Below are 27576 nucleotides of genomic sequence, written 5' to 3' on the forward strand. Positions count from 1 at the left end.
CCCTCAAAGCCTGAAGTTGAAGAATTCCTATTCTGATATTTAAATCCCAACAAAAGTTTACTACTCTTCATCTTCGTAACCTCCTCCAGCTTATGGTACCCATAATTTTCCCAAGATACTAGGGTTAATGCAGTAGATTCTGAAAGGTAGACAAAACGTTTACTGATTATCTAACCAACAAAGTCTTATTGTCATGTTTCATCGTTGTTTCAAATTATTTTAGGAAATGATCAAAATATTAGGAGGACCAAATCTATTGACTTCTGTACCCCATATAAATGGTTTTCGATCTACTAACTACAGTTCTCTCCACGGACTGAGGTTGGACCTGGCTTTCTGTAATATGGCATGTTACATGATCATGAACTGAGCTCCCTATATCCTCTCTAGCACCAGGATTGTCTGTGCCCACATCAGTAACATTGCCCACTTTTGCCTCAACTCACCTGCGACTGAAACCCTAAACCATGCCTCAGTCACTTCAAGACAACTATTCCAATGCTTTCCTGGCAGTTTCCCATTTATCACTTGCACCAAAGTTCTGCTGCTTCCATCCTAACGTGCATCAATTACTCCATTATCATAGTTAAAAATCACACAACACCAGGTTATAGTCCAACAGGTTTAATTGGAAGCACACTAGCTTTCGGAGCGACGCTCCTTCATCAGGTGATTGTATTGTGTGATTTTTAACTTTGTACACCCCAGTCCAACACCGGCATCTTCGAATCATGTCCATTATCATCTCGTGCTTATGTCTAAAGCCTTCCTCACTGACTTCCAGATGCCACAAACCTGACTTTAAGTTCTAACACGTATCAAATCTCTCTACTGCCTCAATACTCCCCACCTTTGTAAGCTCTTTCAACCATACATCCAATTGAAATATTTGCACTCCTCCAATTTTTATGCACCCCGATTTACATTGTGCTGCCATCAGTGCAGTGCTTTCAGTTGTTGAAAGAATAAGCTCTAAAATTTCTTCCTGAAATTCTTCCACCTCTCTACTTAATTACAAAATTCTTTAAGAGCTACTTCTGTGATCCTATGATCTAATTTCTCATTAAGTGGCGCAGTGTTAAATTTTGTTCATTAATGTTTCTATGAAGCACCTGGGGATTTTTTTTAAAAAAACAATAATACTGTTTTATATAAAAATTCTTGTTGAAGCAGCATTACCATTAAGTGCCTCAAGGAAAACCTCCCAGTTAGTGGATATGTTGATATCTTCCTCATAGATATGATAGTCCAAAAAAATTGTCCCAGGATTTTTCCAGGTTTTCTTCCTCAGTCTAAACCTATTAAAACACAATAGAGATTATCAGCGAAGGGAAGCTTTTTATTTTTAAAGTCAAGTTATATTGCGTTAATGTATTGACAATGTAGTATTACGAAGGCAGCCTGAAAATGAACAGCTTGGTCTGACTAGCTCAGTGTTTTTCAATGAATTTTGCATTAGTTATTAACAACTTAGAGGCATATAATATTTAACAAAAAAAAGAGAACCACTTTGTTCCCATATAATTTATTCAAATCATCGTAAGGTTGCTTGCAATAATCTCTGTAATTATGTCAGTCAAGTTTCAATGGCTAATACTTTCAGGTTTGAATCAATCCTGAAACTGAAGTATATAACCTAAGCTGACATTTTTAGTCCAAAACTGAGTGTGCTGTACTGTCAAAAGTGTCACCTTTCAATAAATCAAGGCCCTATCATCTTTTGTGGGGTTTAAAAGACTCCAGGGCACCATTTTAAAGAGGAGTAGAAACAATATCCCCCGCAGCATGGGCTAATATTTGTTGCTCAATCAACATCACTATAAACAGTTTATCTGATCACTTATTACACTTCTGCTTACGGAAATTGGCTGCCCGATTTTCCTTCCCAGGTCACAGACACATGACAACACTGATTCACTGTGGGAATGAAACTAATCAAAGCTGCATGTGAGCAAGAATGGCATTAAGGAGCCCAAGTAAAATTGAGGTAAATGGAAATCAGTAGAAAACTCTGCACTGGTTAGAATCAGAGTCATACAGCATGGAAACAGACCTTTCAATCCTACTTGTCCATGCTGACCAAGTTTCCCAACTAAACTAGTCTCACTTCCCTGCGTTTGCCCCATATCCCTCTAAACCCTTCCTGTTTATGTACCTGTCCAAATGTCTTATAAATGCTGTAACTGTACTTCATCTACCACTTTCTGTGGCGGTTCATTCCATATATGCAGTGCTCTGACTGAAAAGGTTGCCCCTCGGATCCTTTTTAAATCTTTTCCTCTCACTTTAAAAATATGCCCTCTAGTTTTGAACTCTCCAACCTTAGAGAAAATACCTTTGCTATTCATCTTATCTATGGTCCTCATGATTTTACAAGGTCACCTTCAACCTCCTATGCTCCAATGAAAGAAGTCCCAGCTAATCCAGCCTCTCCTTATAACTCAAACCCTCCAGTCCCATCAACATTCTAGTAAACCTTTTCTGAACCCCCCTCCTATTTACTAATCTCCTTCGTAAAGCAGTGACCAGAACCACACACAGTACTTGTAAAGTGGCCTCACCCGAGTCGTGACAACCTGAACATGACGTCCCAACTCCTAAATTCAAACGTCCGAGTAATGAAAGCAAGCATGCGACACAACTTTCAAAGAACTAAACCTCTAGGTCTCTGTTTGACAACACTACCCAAGGCTCCATCATAAACTGTGCAAAACATGCATTATACAGCCTTGTCAATTTGTTGAAGATCTAAGATCAGACCTAACAGTTCCTTTACAATTGTGGAGTATTAATTGACATATCAAGTTGGTGAGGAGAGCAGGGGTAGAGGAAAGAGAAATTAACTATGCAACAAGTGTGTATAAAACTGGTAGGGAAATTCCTTCAGCAAAGCCTCTGCTGCATTCTACAGATTCAATGGGAGGACTGTCAAACAAACCTTACCCTTCTTCTTGAAGTCATCTCCACACGAATTCAGACAAATCTCCTGCAGAACCCATTTCAATAAGACATACACCATTTCAATGGCCAATACGTATCATAGAACATAGGACAGGCCAGGCCCTTCTGCCCTCAATTTCGTGCTGACATTTTATCCTACTCTTAGATCAAACTAACCTACATACCCTTAACTTTACTATCATCCATGTGCCTATCCAAGAGTTGATGAAATGTCCTGAATGTATCTGACTCTACCACCACTCCTGGCAATGCATTCCACGCACCCATCACACTGTGTAAAGAATTACTTCTGACATCTCCCCATAACCTTCCTCCAAGCACCTTAAAATTATGCCCCTTCGTGATAGCTATTTCCACCATGGGAAAAAGTCTCTGGCTATCCACTCATATATGCCTCCTCTCATCATCTTGTACACGTCTATCAAGTCACCGCTCATCCTTTGTCACTCCAATAAGAAAAGCTGTAACTCCTCCAACCTTTCTTCATAAGGCATGCCCTCCAGTCCAGGCAGCATCCTGGTAAATCTCCTCTGCACCCCCTCTGAAGCTTTCACATCCTTCCTATCACAGCCGACCAGAACCAAACAATATTTCAAGCATGGTCAAACCAGAGGGGCCTTATAGAGCTGCAGCATAACCTCGTGGCTCAAACTCAATCCCCCTGCTAATGGAAGCCAATACACCATATGCCTTTTTAACAACCCTATCAACTTGACTGGCAACTTTGAGGGATCTATGGACATGGATTGCAAGATCCCTCTGTTCCTCCACACTGTCAAGAATGCTGCATTTAACCTTGTAATCTACAGTCAAATTTGACCTTCCAAAATGAATCACTTTGCACTTTCTGCTCCCAACAGATCAGTATTCTCAATTCTCACATACCAGAATTCCAGGGGAGGTGAAAGAAAATGTTAAGAAACTCAAAATTCCATTTAAGCATAGCAGTAGACATTAATGAGTGAAGGAGCCTGCTATCAAAGTGGCAATTGTTTGACCAAGCTGCATCATACCTCTTCAGGAGAAATGGTGCAAGAGAAGGTAAGATAAAATGGAAACAAATACTTCCTTGGACCAAACATGAAGGAACATAGCTGTTGGAGGGCAATCAACTCAATTCCAGAACATCTCTCAAAGTAGTGTTCTAGACCCAACCAGCTTCAGCTGAGTCAATGACCTTCTTCCATCATAATGTCAGAAGTGGGACATTCACCAATGATTACCCAATTTTCTGCATCACTCGTAATCACAGAGAAAGATGACGGCAGCAGATGCATGGAAATATCATCTCTTGCAGGTTCCCCTCAAAGTCAAACATCATGCCAACTTGGAACTATATTGCTACTCCTTCACTTTCATTGGAAGAAATTCCTGGAACTTCTGCCTTATTAGCAATGAAAATGCACCAACACCACATGGACTGTAACGTTTCAAAGCAGTGAAATCATTTTTTCAAGGGCCAACTGAGGATGGGCAATAAATGTTATCCTAGTCAGTGACATTTGCAACTTGTGAAAGAATAATTTTATTTTTAAAAGTATTTACTGATGTTTGCATTCACAAAAGGCATCTTGTGTAATGTGAAAACAAAAAGAAATTCTAGAAATATAATGCTGAGCGTGGAAGACAAACACTTGCAAAATCTGTGGTCACAGAATTGAAAGACTCCAGCTCATCTTTCTTCAACCCTGTGGCAGAGATTCAATGCAGTTAAATACAAGAGAGACTGATAGAGCTTAAAGAAAGTGTGTCTCAGGTGACGTTTCCCACACAATGAAGATTGTTCCTCTGTTAAAGATGAATCAAATCTGCACATGATGTAAAAGAAAAATGGAATTTGAAAGGCAGAGGAAATATACAATAAAGCTAATTTTTATTTATAGAAGAGCAAATATATTCCTGATTTCTGCCAGCAGGCCCATCAAGTTACCCAACAAGTAATGAAAATTTCCTTTCAATCTATGAAATGTTAGCGACTGATACAAAATTTGGCAACAGTAAGCAAAGATGCTCTTATTGGTGCAGGATGACATGGGCAAACTGTTAATTTTAAGGCCAACACTGATTCAACTTGTGTTCTTCCACAATAATTCCAACTACTATTTTAACAAAATAAGGGACAGTCCTTTAAGGAATTGTTTTATTGTGCTCACAATCGTTCAGTGATAACATTTGAAATTCAGGTTAGTTATATTTAAATTACTATTTAATGAATTTCTCTTCTGGATCATTTATCATTATCAATCTAGTCAGTTGTACATATCTCCACACCCAACCAGAAATGACAAAAGGGATTTGAAATCTTTCATGCCTACTTCATTTTCTTTGCTAGATTAGATAGAAATCTTACCTCTGCTAGTATCTATAGAGTTTTACTATAGAATTCAGATAGTTCAAGACTATATGTAAACCCAGAAGACCAAAAGAATATGATACATATGCTGAAAAAGACAAAATGGATCAAATGGCTTTCACTCATGTTGTCATCTCCTCTGACCAGGTGTTAGTTACTCTACGAACAAATGCTAATAGGCATCTGGCTCCTGCAGATTATTACAACGTAGATCAATGGTAATTCGTACCTGTCAATACAAAGATCTAACCCACACTGTTCTCTCAGCTGAGGAAGGAGTTCCTCCTTTGATTGGCGCACCGTCATTCCTTTCGCAAACACAGCATCGAGCAGAAATTTACAGGGCTGCAATACAAGAGCACATAGAATATAATGATTAGAAGTCTTTTATTCAAACATAATTCTGGCATTGGAATTTTATTGAAGCCCAAAAATATACAAATCTCAGTTTTTTCCTGATTAAATATTTCAGGTTATTACAAAATTTTTTTCAAGGTCACCAAATACAATTGAATTTGTCGCTATACTCTACCCATTGTTAGCCACTAATAGTTTCCATTAACATGTATTCATTCTCCTAGGCTGACCGTTACCCACTCCTTTGCCTATCCAACTGTTCTGCTCTCTCTCTGTGTTCTATGTCCACCTATCATTCAGCCCTTATCCTCTACCATCATCCTATCTTCTGCATGAAGAATCCTGAGGGACAGGATGTACATGTATTTGGAAAGGCAAGGACTGATTAGGGATAGTCAACATGGCTTTGTGCATGGGAAATCATGTCTCACAAACTTGATCGAGTTTTTTGTAGTAATAACAAAGAAGATTGATGAGGGCAGAGCAGTAGATGTGATCTACATGGACTTCAGTAAGGCATTCGACAAGGTTTCCCATGGGAGACTGATTAGCAAGGTTAGATCTCATGGAATACAGGGAGAACTAGCCATTTGGATACGGAACTGGCTCAAAGGTAAAAGACAGAGGGTGGTGGTGATGGAGGGTTGTTTTTCAGACTAGAGGCCTGTGACCAGTGGAGTGCCACAAGGATCGGTGCTGGGTCCTCTACTTTTTGTCATTTACATAAATGATTTGGAAGTGAGCATAAGAGGTACAGTTAGTAAGTTTGCAGATGACACCAAAATTGGAGGTGTAGTGGACAGCAAAGAGGGTTACCTCAGATTACAACAGAATCTTGACCAGATGGGCCAATGGGCTGAGAGGTGGGAGATGGAGTTTAATTCAGATAATTGCGAGGTGCTGCATTTTGGGAAAGCAAATCTAAGCAGAACTTATACACTTAATGGTAAGGTCCTAGGGAGTGTTGCTGAACAAGGAGACCTTGGAGTGCAGGTTCATAGCTCCTTGAAAGTGGAGTCGCAGGTAGATAGGATAGTGAAGGTGGCGTTTGGTATGCTTTCCTTTATTGGTCAGAGTATTGAGTACAGGAGTTGGGAGGTTATATTGTGGCTGTATAGGACATTGGTTAGGCCACTGTTGGAATATTGCGTGCAATTCTGGTCTCCTTCCTATCGGATAGATGTTGTGAAACTTGAAAGGGTTCAGAAAGATTTACAAGGATGTTGCCAGGGTTGGAGGATTTGAGCTACAAGAAAAGGCTGAACAGGCTGGGGCTGTTTTCCCTGGAGTGTCGGAGGCTGAGGGGTGACCTTATAGAGGTTTACAAAATTATGAGGGGCATGGATAGGATAAATAGACAAAGTCTTTTCCCTGAGGTCGGGGAGTCCAGAACTAGAAGGCATAGGTTTAGGGTGAGAGGGGAAAGATATAAAAGAGACCTAAGGGACAACATTTTCATGCAGAGGGTGGTATGTGTATGGAATGAGCTGCCAACAGATGTGGTGGAGGCTGGTACAATTGCAACATTTAAGAGGCGTCTGGATGGGTATATGAATAGGAAGGGTTTGGAGGGATATGGACTGGGTGCTGGCAGGTGGGATAGATTGGGTTGGGATATCTGGTTGGCATGGACAAGTTGGACCGAAGGGTCTGTTTCCATGCTGTGCATCTCTATGACTCTATAAACAACCTTTTCCTCACTATCATCAGTTCTAAAAAAGGGTCAATGGACGTGTTAACTCGATTTCTCTCCATAGATGCTGCCAGACCTGCTGAGATTTTCCAGGAATTTCTATTTTTATTAACCAGGATCTTGCCTGATTTGGAGTGTGTAAGCTATCAAGAGAAGTTAGACAAACTTAGATTGTTTTTGCTACAGCATCGGAGGCTGAGGGGCGACCTGATTGAAGTGTATCAAATTATGAGAGGATTGGATAATTGGAGTCTTTTTCCCAGGGTTTAAATTTCAAATACTAAGGGTATTGGTTTAAGCTGAAAAGGGGAAAGTTTAAAACAGATGTGCCAGGCAAGTTGTTTTTTTACACAGAGGGTGGTAGGTGTCTGTAACACACCAGGTGAAGTTGTAGGAGCAGATACGATCACAATGTTTAAGTAGTATTTAGACAGGCTTCATGAACACGCAGGGAACAGAGGGATACGACCACGTGCAGACGGATGGAATTAATTTACAATGGCATCACAGTTGTACAGACATGGTGGATCAAAGGGCCGGTTCCTGTGCAGTACTGTTCAATGATTATTCTATAATCTATGATTTAGATTTACAGATGGGATTTAAAATCATATTTTACTAGTCTAGTGGCAAACTCCTTAACTGGGCTGCTGTTCATATGTCACAAAGGTTATACTGTAAACTAACTTGAAGTACAGCACAAGGTATTTGGAAGGGGGTGGATTCTTCTTCCTTGGTTGAACAGAAGGATTTACGGAATGGAAGGAGGGCACCCTGTCCCTTGGTATCTACACAATTACTCCCCAACCATGTCTGCTTTTGATCCATTGATAAGTTAACTTTTGGGGATGCCTCTGACAAAGCTGTAGCAGACAGTGTTCACCAGCAACTCTCTAGTTCTGAAAAGTTTTAATTTGTGGAAGTTGCTTGACAGTGTCCAGCTATTATCAGCCCCTTACGGTATTAAATACCGTGTGACAATGGAATGATATTTTGATGTTTAGTTACCAAATGGCACTGAAAAAGCAAAGTTGTGAAAATTTCCACAGGCAAATTCTTTACATATTTACTTATGGAGTTACTTCAGCCAATTCTCTGCCCAAGCAGGAATTCTAAAACCAAAATTAACTAAGTAACTTTTGCATACTTGTTGAACTGTGATTTTATACACAAAGTTAAATTTTGCTTGAATTCTAAACACCTTAAGATATAGTTTGAGGGACATAAGATTTTGAATAATGGCCACAAATACATGACAAGGCAGAAATCACATTTCTTTATTAGCCTTATCTAACATTTAATCCTGACATGATCAGTTGCCAAGGTAATTATAACGACTTGCATAAGCAGTAAGAACAGTGTTTTTTGAGAGAACGGAAAATTACCTCATCTATACCTAATTGACATAAGCTGTCCATCATGGCACAGTGGGAAGCACTCTCAACTCAGACGGAAGGTTGAGGCTATTGAAAGGAAGCAGGAAAGCGAAACTGCTGCAGAAGATCAAGTCTGATCTTCCTGAATGATGGAGCAAACTCGAGGTACCAAATGGTCTGCTCCTATTTCTGATCTTATGATTCAAGCCTATTGCAGTGACTGAAACATAGAAGCTGAACCAGGAATCCTAGTGCTTTCACAGATTAAAGACTAAATGCAAACCTATTACTCATTGAATGTAGTTGAGTCAAACTAATCAATATTACCTCGGGATCATTCACTAGTAATTGGTACACTTTCACACGATATTCTCCTTTCCGTAGAGCTCTTCCAAGTCGAATAGTCACCTATGGATATATTTTCAAATATTAATTTCAACTTGACACAGCTATACTCTTGTTTATACAGTTGTGTTCATGCTCGACTGGTAACTGGTTTCCTATGAATAGTGCAACAAGTGAGGAGTGGCCTTGTTTCTCCTAGCCTCAGTACGGAACATACGTAACTACAAACAGCACCTTTTTGCACACGAACATGTGGAGACCTGCCACCTTAGCCTCTAGGAAAAGGTGAAAAGTGAAATAATTCATAATTTTATCTCAATAAACATTCAATTGCATAATGTCAAGGTATAGATGGTGGGTAACTCTGCTGCCTCAGTTGAAAATTTTGCTGCTGGTATGTCCATCATCACCACTTAACTATATTGGCTCACATTCCATCTGTTACTTGATTTCTTACAAAAATTGTATTGAAATCTCAGACACGCTTTCAGTTGTCAGAGTTCTAAACTCTAGAATTCCCTCCTTAAACCTCTCCTGAAAAACTTCAATGATCAAGCTTTTAGTTGCCTGCCCTGATGTCGATGTCATTCAGTGCCAAATTTCCACACTTGTGAAGAGCTTTTACTGCATTAAATGGACTCAATAAATGCAAACTATTACTGAGCAAGACTGGATCGTTGGAGGTTTGCATATTTTCCTGAGTAAGACTAACCTGTGCGGCAGGGTTACAAGGGCATGAGAAGGCATGAGAAGTGTCTGAACTCCTTTAAGATATTTGCTAATCTTTTGAAAAAACTTTGAAATAGCGACATAAAGGAGAAATATGATTTTAGTCATTATTGACAAGCTGGTGCTTTCTGGAATTCCCCTAGTGTCTGAGGTTTCAGTGCAGAAAGTTTGATAGAGGGTTCCTGATTGGACTACAGGTCACTGACTTTTAGCCTTTTTGAGGTAGGAAGCATACTGCAAAGGCACCACTACCTGTGATACAGAAGTGGTTTCCACTAAGAATATTCTTTACTAAAACAATATAGTACTGGATTCATAAGTCAGTTTAATATAGCTCAGTTATAGTATCAAAACTTTAGTAATATTAGGCACATTTTAAGATGGAAGCAGGATGAAATCTGTACACTTCATGCATTTATTTGAACAACCAGTATCTGCATTCTATTAAAGTGCTAAACAGTTAAGCAACAAGTGCATTCAAAACAAGCGACATGACATGTTTTCTCGACAGGAAATATTATCCTCTTGACGGCATTTGAATTTTGTTCTATCATCTTCTGATCAGACGAGTGATGTCACACTGAGGAGAAGGTTATGGGAAACAATGTCATTGTGGCAATGTTGTTAAGACTATAGTCCAGGTAATGTTCCAGAAACTCAGATTCAAAACACTGGCCTCGAGAACTTGAGGGTCAATTCAGTTTGAATTCAAAAGCAAGATCCAAAATTAAAAATTGAATGATGACCATAAAATCACTGTCAATTGTCACAAAAGGCCACGTGGTTCACAAATGACATTTAGGGAAGGAAACCTTTTGACTTTATCTGGTCTGGCCGACATGCAACTATAATGTTGTATAATACCACTGCCTCAAACTGGAATGAAACTAGACAGACCCACTGAACATCAACTGTAGCACTAGAAACATGAAATACCACCATCTTCAATTTTTCCTCTATGGCACACACCATCCTGACTTGGAATGCATTGCTATTCCTTCAGCACGGCTGCATCAAAATCCCTGAACTCCCTCTGTAGCAGCATTGTCAGGTTACCTACATCAAATAGAATACAGCAATTCACCACGACCTTCTCAACAGGAACTAGTGCTGGGCAATAAATATAGCCACACCCCATGAATGAAAAATATAACAAATCCCTGTTCTACACATTATTTACAAACTTGGGGAAAGAGGCATGTTAGTAACCTACTTACAGGCATCTGCTGCATCTGTAAAAGCTGGGTTAAGATTTGAACTTTGAATGCACCGAACAGAAGAAACACTAAAAAGAGGACAAGACGTAGCTAATAAAACATTTCAAGATAAGAGACTTCAATATTGTAAATGGGAAAAAAAAAAATCATCACTTGGAATTGGGTCATGATATTTTAAAAAATCATTCATGGGATGTGGATATCGCAGGCGAGGCCAGCATTGACTGCCCATTCCTAATTATCCTCAAGAAGGTGTCAAGTCATTGGAAAAAGCACAAAATGAATTTGTTCACTCAGGTGCCGAGCTAAGGAACACTACCTGAAAAAGTACTGGGAAGTGAGCTTTCAGATAATTGTTTTTAAAAAAGTGAGTTAGGTGGATACATCATAAGGAACATACAATATTAGAGAAAAAGCAGGGCACTGGAACTATAACAAGAACTTCATTAATCATCCCGAGGTGCTTCCAAGAAACAAACCAAAACTTACCAAACAAGGCAAATTTAGTGCAGCTGACCAAAAGCTTGACCCAAAAGATGGGTTTCAAGGAGCATCTTAAAATCCGAGGGGTAGACAGATTTATATGCAGGATATTCCAGAGAATAAATACTTTTTCAAAGGATCTAGGACAGCCACAACAGTTCAATATGATTTTATGCATGCTGTCAATCTCTGTGATGTTAGGCTCTATGAAGCATTGGTGAATTGCTACAGGATGCAATGCAGAAATTCACCAAGGCTTTACAGACAGCACCTTCCAAACCCATGACCACTACCTTTAAAAGGATAAGGACAATAGATACATGGGAACACCTAAATCTGCAGGTTCTCCTCCAAGCCACTGTCAAAGTTGTGGGTGAGGGTTCATGCAATGTGCAGACGATCAGGAGCTGAGGACTTGTTTCGGTTGCGAGGGGGGAATAGGTTGCAACGTCAATTGGGATAATGTCTCAGAAGAGATGAGTTATTGATTTTTCAAAACTATTAAAACTTATAAACCTGCTGCATCACCACCCATTACCCTTAACTATTTATCTGCTAATCACATAGAGAAACTGGGGTCTCAGTAAACAGCAACACTAACTGATCATCTTCTCAATTAATCTGTACATTAGATGTCAGAGATTTTAACCTTTTTGATTTAAAGAAAACTTCTGAAGCCCCTATTTTCCTGAATGGTCATCAGCCTGAAGTAATAATTCATTTCTCTTTACACAGATGCTTACAATTTCTGCCATTTTATTGCAGTGTTAACATTCTCAAGCATTTTGCTTGTAAATAAACACACTTCTCGTTAGTCACTGTGAAGAGTTCCTGATTCACTGAATCCCATTTAATGAACAGATTTAACACATATTTAATGTGCATGTCTCACCTTGTTGTCATCAGAGAATGAGGAAAGAGTCTCATTTAATCGTACACTCTCGAACTCCTGATTGTTAGCATAGACCCGGAAGACTTTAAACTGGGATGATGGAACTCCAATAAATGGCTCTAACTGCTGCTTGAAGGCCGCCAGTGTGATGCGTTTATCAACAAACACCAACAAACCTGTAAGAACAAAGTTAACATAAAAACCTGTTACAGATTCCCCAATTTCATTTTAACTCATTTGATCAAATCACTTCCAAACATTTACAGTTAAATAGAGATTGCTAAAATCATTCAAGGCATGAGTTACAAGAATCCCAGGGGAACAGCACACTGCTACATAACTACTAGTACTACAAGAGACCTCTTATCACTAAAGACACTTTTTAACCCGACTCAAGACTGCTAATTTGCATTACTCGGTCCCCTTGTGATTAGCATCAAGATAAATAAATGTGCAGATGTGCATTAGCAAGCATCAGGAAAACAGTTTAACAAAAATATTAACACAGATTTTGTTTGAGTGCCATTTCAGCAACCTTCAGAGTAAAAACATTTTGTTCTATAAGTTGCTAATTTGGCATTGAGAGTACAAAAGATCACCTGTAACCTTATTAGGTGACAGGGTAAATAGTCTATTTGCTTGCAATCTCTGTGATGGGAAAACAGAGCAAAATAACCAAATAAACCTAAAGAAGAAATTGCCAAAGATTGCACTTACTGTAGTTTTTATTTAAACCCTGAATTCAAATTAAATCAAATTGAGAGCTAACAGACAAATCATATTATATTATATTTACTGGTGAAAATCACATTTCTAACACTCAACATTTAGCCAGAAAAATAGAGGGTTGACTTTTACACAAGTAATATTTGCGAGGGGCTGAAATCCAGCCTCACATTCTTAGGTCAGAGACAATTCTTGCCAAATCCACCCAAAAGTAACCAGTAATATTTTTATGACTGAAATTTTATTTAAATTATGCAATATGTTGGCCTTCTGTCGCTCCTCTCCATAAATCTAATACATAACATAGGATGGCTTCGAAATCTGTTATACATTTTTGTTCTTGCTTGCTTTGGGCCAAAGCTTCAGATAGACCTGCAAGAAGTGGAGATTCTATTCTGGCAATTATTACTGATGTGTTTTGCAGCTTCATTTTCCTACTGTGGCCACATCCTAGGGCTTTCCTCAGTTAGCCATATTTGCTTCAGCATGGAAAGCTTCCTCCAATCACTAACAGTCTTTCCCACTATCCTGGCTTCTCGAGCTGCTGCACATTTGATGCAATTTTGTCAAATATTAGAAGGTGGGAATGCAGCACATACCATTGAGGTGGCAAACTTCACTGAATGCATTGACATGTGGAGGAAAAAAAGGGGATAAACAAGCTGCCTTTGATTCTGTCAATGAATATTTTGCAATAGGGCGAGTTTGACTTCACTAGTAAGCAAGTGGTAAAAAGAAAGAATTTGGATTTTTGGCCAAAGGTCAGGAATCAATTTTTTGACCAGATCAACTGGAATATATATGATCATGAAAATTTCACTTAAAATGGTCCACAATAAATATATCTTAGATAAGCATGCCCTTCAGCATATATGGCCTTACATAGCTGCACAGTTCCACAATATTCTGTTCTTTAGGTCAAACAGGAAAGAATTCCACTTCTCAATATACCAGGAGTTTGATGGCAGGACACTGTTGCAGTACTTCCTTACATTTTACAGCAGTAGGTTTTTTTTGTTCATTTCCTCTGCTGTAACGTCCGCAACCCCACAGGATCTGGTTTTCTCTTTCCTCCCTTCTGTTGGGCTTTGTTTACTGGTCAAGGGTTGCCATGTCACATTGACCAGTATTTATTAACACCCAAGAAAATATTAACCCTACCTTTGAAGCCTTTCCTACTAAAGTACCTACACAGCAGCGTAGTCCACTGTTCTATGACAATTTAAATTAATGGTGATTTCTTTTAAGAGTGACATGAAGTACATCTCCATTCTCACTAAATTAAGATACTAACCCTACACCACAAGGACTGCAGCAGAGGCATTCTCAAGGGCATTTAGGGATAAGCAATAAATATTGATCTAGGCAGCAATGCCCATACTCAAAGAATTTGTAAAAACAAAGAGAAAATTCTTCAACATACCCAAATTAAAGATTCTTCAGTCAATACTCACCTTTGCTCAATCAGAGTTCATGCCTCATTTTAAATTTCTCTTTTCTATCTTTCTTCTCTTGTTAATTTATCTCTTTCTAGTTCTATGAGTTCTATAGCTTTTTCAATTCCAGAATTAATGGGGTATGTTACCATGAGTTTCAAAAATCTAATTTTTGTTATGAGTAAATGCTTTTTGTCTCTCTATTTTATTTCTTTGGCTTAACAAATTGCTTTATTGTTAAAACCAAACCTGCAAAACTTCTTCCTTACATTTCCAGGACTACCTTGTCATAACCAAAACAAAATGATTTTTAAGCCAGATTTCAGCCTCTGATCTGATCTGATCTGTCCAGTAGTAATGAGAAAGCCTATAGCCTTAAAACTTGTCTTTAAACATTTAGACTAAAATGTAACTGCTGAATTATAGAACACATCTACTGTACTAGAAAATAGATAGGCAGGAAGGCTCAGAATGCAAAAGATAGGGACAACCTGGGCTCACCAAGTGATAACAGAATGCTGTAAGACTATTAAGAACATTTGCCTTAGCATCGGTGAATCTATGTGAACAGGACACCAAGTGATAACATTCACAGCCGTTCCCTTGTGAAATTAATGACAATGTTTGATTTTGACCCTGAAACAAAACTTGGTACTATCAAAAACTTTGTAATTAACGGTTAGATGCTGCCAATTATAGTGGATTCTTATTACTCCTTGCAAGGGGGCAGTCACAGAGAGAAAAGAAATTTTTGCTGTTACAAAACCTTGACTTGAAAGTTCAGAAGGACACTAGAGAGAGAGACCATTTTAATGCTGAAGCTGTTGAATCCAGTAGAAAATTAACTCTTAGTGCTTATCTGTTATGGATTGAATTTAATTGCATTGAGACTTTTTGATGATTTTGAGTAGCCATTACTGGTTATGAAATGCAAACTCTGTAGAAGGAAATATTGATAAAGCTTTAACTTACTTGTTTTTAAAGACCTTACAGACTGCCCCACTGTCAATGCTTACTAATCAGATCTTATGTCTTATTTGAATTTAAATCACAAACTTGAAAAGAAGGCATGTTTAAATCAAGACTAATTAATCATTTTAAATACAATTTTGCAATAACATTTCAGCCTCAAGTACAGAATGACTGTGTGCTTAAGATAAAAGCAGGAATCTGCTCCCAGCTAAAATTTATTCAAAACCTAACATTAAAGAGATTCTGACACAATCTGTTGGGAAGCCATTTTATGGTCAAAAGTTTGCTCTCCTTGCTAATAAGCCATTTCGTAAAACAATGATATCATACCTGCGAGCTGTGCAAGGTTACTTTATGACATCTCCCACTTAATTTAGAGTGGTAGTTCTTTATTGGAACTTATCTCGCCACCAGATGCCTAACTCAGCTGGATTTGTTTTTCCCACCAGATGGATAGCTCAAGGCCTGTAGGAGTGAACAGTCAAGCGCGCACAGATCTGTCAATTAATAATTCGTAAGGAAGAAAGGTTGTCTTTCACTGTAATCTGTCTAATTAAGAACATGCAATGTTTTTGTAAACTTTTGTATAAAGGAAGCCACTTTGTATCAGTACATCGGAGTAGCCTGCTGGGGCACTTGAAGAGCTGGTACCCTACTCCCCTAGGTTATTAGAACCTAGTTAGTTTAGCTTATAGGTATCAGTGTTATGTTGTAACAGTGATGCTATTAGTGAATAAAGGGGATGACTAAAATTAAACTAAACGGTCTGTAAGAGGTTTTTATTCCAGACTTCCAAAGAGTACGATCTCCGGGATGAACCAAGAGAGAGGTTTTACAGGTCTGAGTCCACAATGGATTCCCTGGGCTGTCTCAAATCTACTTTAACAGTAACATCAGCTGGGATTATAATATCACAGATATTTCTAAAATATACAAATAGCCCAGATGTCTCAAAATTATTGCTAATCATAGTGCCATTTATTGCTAATCATAGTGCCATACGGCAAAAGGAATAGAAGCTAGCCCATACCTTATGGCACTCCAGTCTGAAAAACAACCCTCCACCACCACCGTCTGTCTTCTACCTTTGAGCCAGTTCTGTATCCAAATGGCTAGTTCTCCCTGTATCTGATAATATCTAACCTTGCTAACTAATCTCCCATGGGGAACCTTGTCGAATGCCTTACTGAAGTCCATATAGATCACATCTACAGCTCTGCCCTCATCAATCCTCTTTGTTACTTATTCAAAAAACTCAATCAAGTTTGTGAGACATGATTTCCTAGGCACAAAGCCATGTTGACTATCCCTAATCAGTCCTTACCTTTCCAAATACATGTATGTACACCCTGTCTCTCAGGATTCCCTCCAACAACTTGCCAACCACTGACATCAGGCTCACTGGTATATGGTTTCCTGGCTTGTCCTTACCAATTTCCTTAAATATTGGACCACGTTAGCCAATCTCCAGTCTTCCGGAACCCCTCCTGTCACTATCGATGATACAAATATCTCAGCAAGGGACCCAGCAATCACTTCCCTAACTTCTCACAGAGCTCTAGGGTAAACCTGATCAGGTGCTAGGGAGTTATCCACTTTTATACATTTCAAGACATCCAGCACTTCCTCCTCTGTAATATGGACATTTTTCAAGATGTCACTATCTATTTCCCTACATGTCCTTTTCCACAGTAAACACTGATGCAAAATACTCATTTCGTATCTCCCCCCATCTCCTGTGGCTCAATACAAAGGTCATCTTGTTGATCTTTATGGGGCCCTATTCTCTAGGAGAAAGTGAGGACTGCAGATGCTGGAGATCAGAGCTGAAAAAGTGTTGCTTGAAAAGCGCAGCAGGTCAGGCAGCATCCAAGGAGCAGGAGAATCAACGTTTCGGGCATGAGCCCTTCTCTCCCTAGTTACCCTTTTGTCCTTAATGTATTTGTAAAAACCCCTTGGATTCTCCTTAATTCTATTTACCAAAGCGATCTCATGTCCCCTTTTTGCCCTCCAGATTCTCTCAAGTATACTTCTACTGCCTTTATACTCTAAGGATTCATTCGATCTACCTTGTCTGTACCTGACAGATGCTTCCTTTTTCTTAACCAACTGTTTTCTCTGGAGTGTCGGAGGCTGAGAGGTGACCTTATATTATAAAATCATGGAGGGGCATGGATAGGATAAATAGACAAAGTCCCTTCCCTGGGGTGGGGGTGTCCAAAACTAGAGGTGAGAGGGGAAAGATAGAAAAGAGACCTAAAGGGCAACTTTTTCATGCAAAGGTTGGTACGTGTATTGAATGAGCTGCCAGAGGAAGTGGTGGAAGCTAGTACAATTGCAAGAGTTAAAAGGCGTCTGGATGGGTATATGAATAGGAAGCGTTTGGAGGAATATGGGCTGGGTGCTGGCAAGTGGGACTAGATTGGGTTGGGATATCTGGGCGGCATGGACAAGTTGAACAAAAGGGTCTGTTTCCGTGCTGTACATTTCTATGACTCTATGACACAAAAAACATGCAAAAAGTGTGAGAGAGAACACTCAAGACAATAATGTTTGTGAGATGATGTTGAGTTACAAAAGCAGAAAGTTGTCAAATTGAAGCAGAGAATAATGCATTCTTCTCTCATGTATATAATCACCAGATCAGAATGAGCTGTCAAACATTGTTTTGGTTATGACCAGGTAGTCTCTCTTGGAAATGTAAGCAAGCAGTTTCGCAGGTTTGGTTGTAAGCAATAAAATAGTTTATTCAGCCAAAGAAATAAAGGTAAAATACAGGGTGAAAATAAACGTTATTTACTCATTAAAAAGTTTAGATTTTGAAACATATGGTAACATATCCCATTAATTCTCAAATTGAAAAAGCAATAGAACTCAGAATGAGAAAGAGATAAATGTTTAGTCTTGTAAACTCTGCTCAACTTGTTTGTATCATTATCAAACTGACAACACATGCCTGCGTACAACCAGGTATATCCGTTTGGGATGAAATTTTGTCTTTGGAAAAGGGAATGGTGCTATGTTTCATAGTCAATATGCATTTAAGAAACATGATTACATAATCATTGCTACATCATAGCATGTGGCCTGAGAAGATAAAGATTTCACATTCCTCCTTGCCTCAGACCTCTTGAAGGTTGACATGCAACTGGAACCATGTTGTATTAATGTTGCAGCTTAATGTCAGCTGAGACACTGACGTGTTTAAAGAACGTAATGTTTGCACATAACTCTTAGCTGAAATAAATATCAATTGGGTTCACATCTGCTTTGTTTTGTCACTGGAGATAATGCAAGCATTGCTCCATGAGGTAGAAACATCATGTTGGAAGCAAATTCAGACCAAATCAATCCCAGATAAGCCCCCAGTTTTCTTACATTCACTGGGTGGGTAACCTCAAACCAAATCAACAAAATGAGAACCTCCCATTCCACACCCCACCCCCTCCAAAAATAAATTCCGACCAAGATTTCACTTTTTGTAGCTTTGACTCGAATAGTGGCCATAGGAATGGTAAGAAGAATTGAATCTAGTGAAGTGAGGCTATGCATTTGGGAAAGGCAAATAAGCTAAGCAATACCAAATTAAGAGGATTTTGAAAGGGGTAGAGAAAGTGATAGATTTTGGAGTGCATGTCCCATAAGTCCTTGAAGGCGTTAACGCAGGTCAATAAGATGGTAAAGAAAACACATGGAATGCTTTCCTTTATTGGATGAGAGTACACAGGAGGGATAAAATATAATCAAAGCTTTTTAAAATTCATTCACAGAATGGGGGTGTCACAGACTGCACCAGCATTTATAACTCATCCCTGGTGATGATGGCGAGCTGTCTTTTTGAACCACTGCAGTCCACTTGATGTAGGTACATCCACAATGCTATTTGGGAGTTCCATGATTTTGACCCAACAACATTGAAGGAACAGCGATTGAGTACTGTCCAGGTCATGCTGCATTTGGGCATGGACTGCTTCAGTATCTGAGAATATCATACAATCATCAGCAAACATTCTCAGTTCTGACCAGATGATGGAGGGGAGATCATTGATGAAACAGCTGAAGATGGTTGGGCTGAGAACACTACCTTGAGAAACTCCTACACAGAATGCTCAGTACCTGAGAATATTGATGTTAAATCACCATAACGCTTTTCCTTTGTGCCACTTAATGACTCCAGCCACAGAAGAATATCTCTCAATTCCACTGACACCAGGTTTGCTAGGGCTGTTTGATATCATACTTGATGTTGAGGGCAGTCATTCTCATGCCTAGAATTCAGCTCTTTTGTCCACAACACCAGAGGTTCAACAGAGGCTCACTGATGTTACTTAGCAAGATGACGAAACATCTAAGAAATTCACCAGCCCAGCGAGCAACTTACAACCTGAACCTCAATCTGAGCTACAAATCTTCTCAAAAATTGCAAATCTGTGCCCTCTAGTTACTGGCATTCTGCAAAAAGTTCCTCCATAACCACTCTAGGAAAACTGGTAACAATTTATGTGAATTGCCAACTCTTTTTTTTTTGGACAGCCATGCTGATTCACACTTTCAACATAGAAGAGTGATTGTATGACAGCCTAAAAAGTACAATATGCCTCTAAGTGTAGGAACACTATAGGGGGAATATTGAATTGGTTTTATTAACTTTTATAAGGACAAGGACAGAATACTGTGTAACCTGTGATCAAGATGTATGATCTAGTCAGCTTCTAAAATGTCAAAATCTAACATTCTGTTGCAAATAGAAACTTTATTACTGGATATTTTCAGTTGTTGGGAAAGCTATCCCTGGATTTACAGGTGTTTTCAAGTCTTCAATTCATTGATGAGATGAGAACTCTGTAGAAAATGACCAACTTCATACTCCTTTCAATTTTTATATTGACATAGGCAACCAAAGTATGAAAACAAACCTTACGATACATAAGGCGAGATTTATAGTTTGCGTGCCCATATTACATTTTGACATAAGTACAAAGTATAAAGGTGTTGCACCTTCATATATAACCAATTATGAAGCAGATGGGCCATCAGGTCATCTGGAGACTATGGATGCCTTCAGAAATATACTGCTCATTTAATACGGTTTACTAACAGATTGACAATTCAGGTTATTTGAAACTGGTACTTTTGAGAAATGCTGCAAGAATTATTAAATCATAGACAACATTGGAAATGGTGAGCATTCCAAGTAGAGCTTGATCTTCTCAGACATTTTGAAATGTGCCCACTTTATATTGACACAATAGGAACCTTTGATGTTCCAAATGCACCTCATACTGTGCCATAAATTTACTGATATGGTTCAGAAGCAAAATTTGCACACAACTTATAGCTCAAAACAGAAGATACAGTTGCAATCCTGGCTACACCACTCTGTGGCAAATGTTTCATTTTCAGAGGCACAGAATGACCCCCCCCCCCCCAAAAGCAGTTATATTATAATTGAAGAAATAATAGGGAATAATGTGGGCAAAATGAGTATTAGAACTACAGAGGGTAGGCAAAAATAGTAGAATGTCTGTCTGTGCTTGCAATTGCATCCTTTAAGTTACTGATCTCAGTCACCCTACAGTGGGGCAACTACAGGCCATAAATTTGAAGACGACATAATACTTAGCCAGCTGTGCAAGCATCAATCATTGAGCATCACCCCATCACATGGCTGGGAATAATGCATTATCTGAAGCGAGAAACATAAATTAAATCTTTTTTGTAAAAAGAGTGGCATATACTTCTTATAAAGTATTAAAGGAACTGTAATACATGTTTAGTGAACATTTAAAGTACTATCAAACCTTACTGAATGCAGCCTTCAACTTGAGACAAATTTAACTTCAAATGATTTCAAAAATGAAGTTTAAGTCCTGCTAGGTGCACAAAGCTTTGGAGATTGCTACAGAAAGTGATTTAGAGAACATTTCAAATTAACTTTCAGATTGGGAAGGCAGTTAGAAAATTAATACATGAATGATGGGGTGTTATTTTGGTAGGAACAGAGGAAACTGACAGTACAGATACTTAAAACACAAAGTGACAGATTAATAAGGCATTAAAAAAGCAAACAAAAGAGTTTACTTCTCGGGGGGTACAATTTAAAAGCAAACAGAAGTTACATGAAATTTGGACAGCATTTTGATTAGGCCACAGGGAGTAGAGTGAACAGTCTTGATCTTCAAACTGTAGCTTTGAGGTGAAGCAGAAGATATAAACAAGATTTTGGAATGATACTCATACATACCATCAGGAAACATTGAACACAGAGGCATTTATCTCCAGAAAGAGAGAAGCCTGAGGGTAACCTGATAAGAAATCTTTAATTAAGGATATGAAAAGTATGGATAGGGGAGATGCATTTCCACTTGCTGGTGAATCCAGAACTAGAGAGGTCATCACTATATAATGGGTACCAACAATTTTGGTTGGGATTTTGGAAGAAATTATTTTTCCCCCCCAGAGTGTTCTACAAATGTGAGATTCGCTGCCATAAACAATTGAGGCTAACAGCACAGGTGCATTCAAGAAGAATACGAAAATAGCATTTCATTCAGCCCTTCAAGCCTGAATTAGCCAAAGATTATTACAATCTTCCAGTTCACTTCCACAATTCTGGACTGGATATCCAAAACTCTATATCAGTCCTGAATATGCTCAACAATGGAGCTTCTGGGATAGAAAATTCTAATTAGTCACAATCCTTTGAGTAAATAAATTTCTCCTTATTTCAGCCCAAGATTGTTGACCCCTTATCCTGAGACCATCGACTCGAGTTCTAAATTCTCCAGTCAGAAGAAACAAACTCCCAACATTCACTTTGCTAAAGCCCTTAAGCATTTTATATTACAATAAGGTCAGGTCCCATTCTTCTAAACTTTGAGAACATAAGGGAGCATGATAAATAAATGTAAAAACAAATTCTGCAAATGCTGGAATTTTTACTGAAAACAACAAACCCTAGAAATCACAGTGGGTCATGCACCATCCATACAGTGTGCAAGATAATGTTTTGAGTCCAGATGACTCGTCATCAGAGTTAATAAATATATGCTAGAGCAAAGACCAGGAGAATTTGGTGATGGAGTTAGACAATAGTTGCAGATTGCTGATGCGGAGTTTAAATAGCAGCATGAACAGTCGAATTGAATAGCCTGTTACTGTGCAGAGTACTGTCAGACTATGTGGGATGGAACAATTGGAAAAGGCAGTAAGATACCCATGTGTCACCTGACTAAAGAGAACTTTGACTCTTTTTGAAATCAGATTATGAATTATTTAGGAGATTGATAGTGATAAAAAGTATGCTGTTAGCAATTCTACCACCAAGCAAAGATAAATGTATTAAAGTTCCTTTAATATGCACCTTACATGAAACACAACATGCTTTTTTGTCCATCACCTGATCCATCTTCAGAAGTGCACTGCTCTGCTTTGAAGTACATGTACCGTGTCAATCCCCTGGCCTTTCCATTTTCGTCATATTCACTGTCTGTTCCGGAATCCTCTTCTGCCGTATCCCACGTTTCCTTCTTCCCTTCATTAGTCTTTGAGCGGCGGCTGTATGTAATGCTGTGAGAGTCCAGCCCATTTGTCAGGGGTATAGGTGCTGTTTCTGCATTGCACAAAGTGTCGCTGCTGTGACTCGAGCTGAGGATATCACTATCCACGGAGCTCGTGCTCCGGTCATTGTTCACGTCAGAATCTGATCGTTCCTCTGACTGGAGTGGGGTCTCTGGATCAGAGGGGGGAATCCGGTTTTCCAGTTCCCTATTGTCCACAGAGGTTGAGGAGTCAGCCTCTTGTGATGGTGACTCAATGGTTTCAAAATCACTGCCTTCTCCACTTTTGAGACCGTCACCATTTTCCCCTGGAGTGCAGGATGACTGCTGTTGCTGTAGCAATGACAAGTTCTTCAATTTCTCAGTGCTTTCTTCCAAAATGGCTTCCACAGGTTTCCTGTGTGTCAGAGGCCCTTTTGCACATTCATAGCTGTCCTCTTGGCTGCCTGGATCCCCTGCAGCTTTTTGGTGATGATACCTTAGTCCTTGAGACCCTGGTGACTGTTCCGGCAATGAAACGTATAGTCGAATGGTATTGGCATGCTGGTCTAGTAGATGCCAGAGTTGTGACTCAGTGAAAGCTACTTGATTATCCTGGATGTCTGAGCTTTCAACAAATATCTAGAACACATTAAAATTCAAGTTAGCATGAATTAAAATCACTGGCATGCAAGCTCACTGAAAATGAAATTAATGGCAATAGAAATGCTCATAAAACTCCAAGTTGCATGGATTTCTTTCTAAAATGCTATATTCCACGTGCTTTATATTGTGACGTCAGATGTGGCTCACTCAGTAGCCCTCACACCATTGAGGTGGAAGGTTATGGGCTTTCAAGATTTCATCACAAACGCCAGATTGATACCCTCAGTGCCAGTATGGAGGGAGTGGTGCACTAAGATGCTGCCTTTCAAAGGTAAAAGATCCCATGCTGTTATTTTATAAAAGAACAAGAAAATTGTTGCTTTGCTGATATTAATCTGTGTAATATTAAAATTATCTAGTCATCATTCAAATAATGCTGCACAAATTGTCTACTCCATTTCTTACAATAGTGATTACATTTAAAACACTTCATAGGCTGTAAAGCGCTTTGAAATGTTCTGAGGTCATGAAAAGGTGCTATAAAATGCAAGTCTTCATTTCCATGTTTGCACACTGCCTGTGGTACATTCAGCACAAAAATATTAAATGGCTTGATTTTCAATGATCTACAAAACTCAGATTTCAAGTTAACGGTCTATTCCTTCCGAACATTTCTGATTAGAGGTTGAAAAAGCTCGGCTTACGCTCCCTGAATAGAAATATGTATTTCAAATAGCGTATGATCTTTTATTAACACAGGTTATAATTCAGTGTATTAGGGAACCATCTATCACCCGACTTAATCTCAAATTAATGATATTGTTTTAGTTTAAAATATGAACTTTTCCTTTAGCCAGACAGCATTTCATAACTTAATTTTACATTGCAGCTTGCATCACACTAAAATCATGTTCCAAGGATATGGCAGGTAGTGAGAAATTGCAAGGAGCACTGGCAATAAATTTTCAGCCTTTCCTAATCTCAGAGGCAGTGCCAAAAGATTGGAGAATTGCAAACATCATGCCCTGTAAAAAGGTTGTAGGATCGTTTAGCAATTAGAAATAAGTTTAACTTCAGAGGAGGGAAGCTTCTAGAAATAATTATTTAGTATAGAATTAGAAGTCACAAGGAAAAGGTGGGTTGATTAGTATGATAGATTTGAAGGGGTTGGGACTGCTCTTTGCAAAATAAAAAAGGCTAAAACGAGATGTGGTAGAAATGTTCAAAATCACCAGGTTGGAGTGTTGAGATAGGGAGAACTATTCTCACTCATCAAAAGATCAAGATGAGAAGCACAAATTTAAAGTGATTTGCCAGTGAAACAATTGGGTTGTAAACATTTATGTGCATCCTAGACTGTGAAAGTTTTGGAGTGTCATCTCCAGGAACCACTATCCATCTCCAAGCCAATGATTTCAACTTGAAGCAACTCAAGATATAATGATGTCTCAGAGTGATATGGATCTGGAATGAACTTCCTGGAAGCATGATGGAGACAGGTTCATTTGAGAAATTCCAGAGGGCATTGGATAATTATTTAAATAGAAAAGACGAGAAAGAGTATGGGGAAAATCACAATGCTCACTTAGAGGGCTGATGCAGACATAATGAGCCAAATGGCCTTGTCCTCCGCTGTAACATTTATGAGGTTCTCTGATAAGTTACTGTACCTGTTTTACTGGTATTATAATGAAATTGTTTAAAATTTTGATTCATCACCCAGAACAACTACAGCAACTAAGCTCCCTCCAGGTAGTTCTGCAATATGCTATTCACCCATCTATTGCAAAATTCACTTTTTGAGCTCACCTTATTACTCCTGAAGAACCCTTCTGCCTTCAGTGTTTTGTTAGGTACAGAAAGCAACCGCAGATCATTGCAACAACGTTCCAGTACGATACGCATTGTCTCAAAAGAGAGTCCCGTGGCCTAGGATCAAACAGAGGACATGGTCCGTATCAAGTAATAGTTTTTCAGAACAGCGCACTCTTTTAAAGCAGAGGAAAAGCCCACAATTTCTTATCATTCTTGTAATCACACGTCAAAGAATGATATCAGTTGAGGAATGTAACATAAGAATTCTGTCCCTTAGCCTACACCCCACCTGTGGGGCTCTCAAGAAAAACTGGTTAGTTTATTTGAAAACTTTAGATTTTATTCTGACATAATTCACAATGCAGTAATATATTGGAAACTACATTGTAAGTTTTAACTGACCACATTGTTGGCAGACCTTTATGAGATGTGAACAGCTACATCTACACAGAGTCATGCATATTTAACAAAAATAATAAAACTGTTGATCCACACTACATCGTGCTATGGTCAAAAGGAATACGTTCAATCTCAAACTATTAAGCTTTAAGAGTTACTCATTTGAGAGCCAACATCATCTGAGGTATGAAAGTGGCTGATTATTTAGTAATGGAGGTCAAAGCTTTGCGAGATACATGCATTTTCAGGGAATATTTCAAGATCATTGTCAAATTGGCATTCTATTTTTAATCTTGCTCAACATGATTCGAGTTATAAGGAGCATTTACTGTTAGACAATCATGTGAGAAACATTCATTGCTTATGAAATTACTTAGGTATATTAACAATGAAATTACACAAGTAATTGATCAGACTGATAAAACTAGACATAAAAACAAGTCAGTTTCCAACTTCTCTGATATAAACGCTTACATTAACATGGGAAACATACTAAAGCAAAATTAATCATATTTTCAAAACACTGGATAAATTGTTCTGTCGATGAGTTTTAAATTAATGATGTGAATGCTCAGAGCGCCACACACTGGACAAAGATTGCTCTAGCAATGACGTCATTACAGGTACAACAGACTGTGCTGTTCCTGACATCTACCAAGTAGAGTCCACTTGCTAACCAAAAGGATTCTCTTTGCTTAGAGTTTTTAAAAAAATTGCCCTCCATATACATTGGATTTTCTTGCAAATTGTCCCAAATAGAGTAAGGTGAGAAGTTCGGATTTTTTCAAGAATACAGTTTAGGGTATCAGGTTGGCAGGATGGGTTTGACTGAAGGGTCTGTTTCCATGCTTTATAACTCTGACTCTAATACACAATATACTTGCACTGAATTAAATCCTGTGTGATTATCCATTAGTTTATTCCATAAAGTTATCTAAATTAAATGGTAACGGGGTAGCAGGTGGATCACTGAGAAGACGGTTTTCTTGAAAATTAAGGTGAAAACCAGACGAGAAACATATTAACGTGGCATTGGGGACCTGGATAGGAGAGAAGAGAGATAGAGATGGTGAGTGTGTGGGTGGGTCAGTGATGATGCTGCTGAAAGGCATCTGATTATATTTTAAGAAAAGCAATGGTAGCTTGAGTTTTGAAGGCGTTTTGAAGGCTTTTTGAAGACTTCTCAAGTCTAAATGGTATCCATCATTTATTTTACTAAAACCAGGTAGTGTGTTTCAGTTAGAGAAATGGAATCAAAAAGAGGAAGCAGTGTATATGTTGGCTCCTGCATAAATAATACTTGGAATTTCAACCATTTCTGCAAATGCTCAGTACTGACTTAAGGACTAATCTTTTCAATTAGGAAGCAAAGATTGAATTAAAAAGTGAAAAATGCATTTTTGTTGGTGAATATAATACAGTTAATTCCAACAACCTTGGCTCAGAATTTGAGTCAACTCTGTTTACAGTCCATTCTCAATGAGGTCAGGGAAGGGTGAAGTGAAAAAAGACAGGTAACCATTTCAGCTACCATACTGGTGAGCACTAAATATGAAAACAGGAAATTCACACACTAGGGTCCAAGCACCAGATATGGAAAGCAATTCCAAAAAAGGGCCAGAAAATTGCAGTGTTGACTGTGTTTTTGCTCTCTTGGGGAGCAACGAATTCCAGCATT

At 38.7% G+C, this 27576-nt stretch overlaps 1 protein-coding gene across 4 annotated transcripts in view; it reads right to left on the reverse strand.

Annotated features, from left to right (window-relative positions):
• The window catches only part of usp47 (ubiquitin specific peptidase 47), a 182994-nt gene that overhangs the window by 7783 nt on the left and 147635 nt on the right, over positions 1 to 27576 (reverse strand). For all 4 annotated transcript variants that reach the window (XM_043705674.2, XM_043705672.2, XM_043705673.2 and 1 more), the window contains 6 exons: positions 25494 to 25613; positions 22940 to 23720; positions 12407 to 12582; positions 9068 to 9148; positions 5544 to 5659; positions 1180 to 1298 (listed from right to left, as the gene is read on the reverse strand). In XM_043705674.2, the coding sequence (XP_043561609.1) occupies positions 1180 to 1298; positions 5544 to 5659; positions 9068 to 9148; positions 12407 to 12582; positions 22940 to 23720; positions 25494 to 25613 (1393 nt within the window). The remainder of the gene's footprint in view (positions 1 to 1179; positions 1299 to 5543; positions 5660 to 9067; positions 9149 to 12406; positions 12583 to 22939; positions 23721 to 25493; positions 25614 to 27576) is intronic.

This window comes from Chiloscyllium plagiosum, unplaced genomic scaffold (genome assembly GCF_037043375.1).
Source record: "Chiloscyllium plagiosum isolate Xiang-an unplaced genomic scaffold, Cpla_swu_hap1 HiC_scaffold_18, whole genome shotgun sequence".
Taxonomy (NCBI): domain Eukaryota; kingdom Metazoa; phylum Chordata; class Chondrichthyes; order Orectolobiformes; family Hemiscylliidae; genus Chiloscyllium; species Chiloscyllium plagiosum.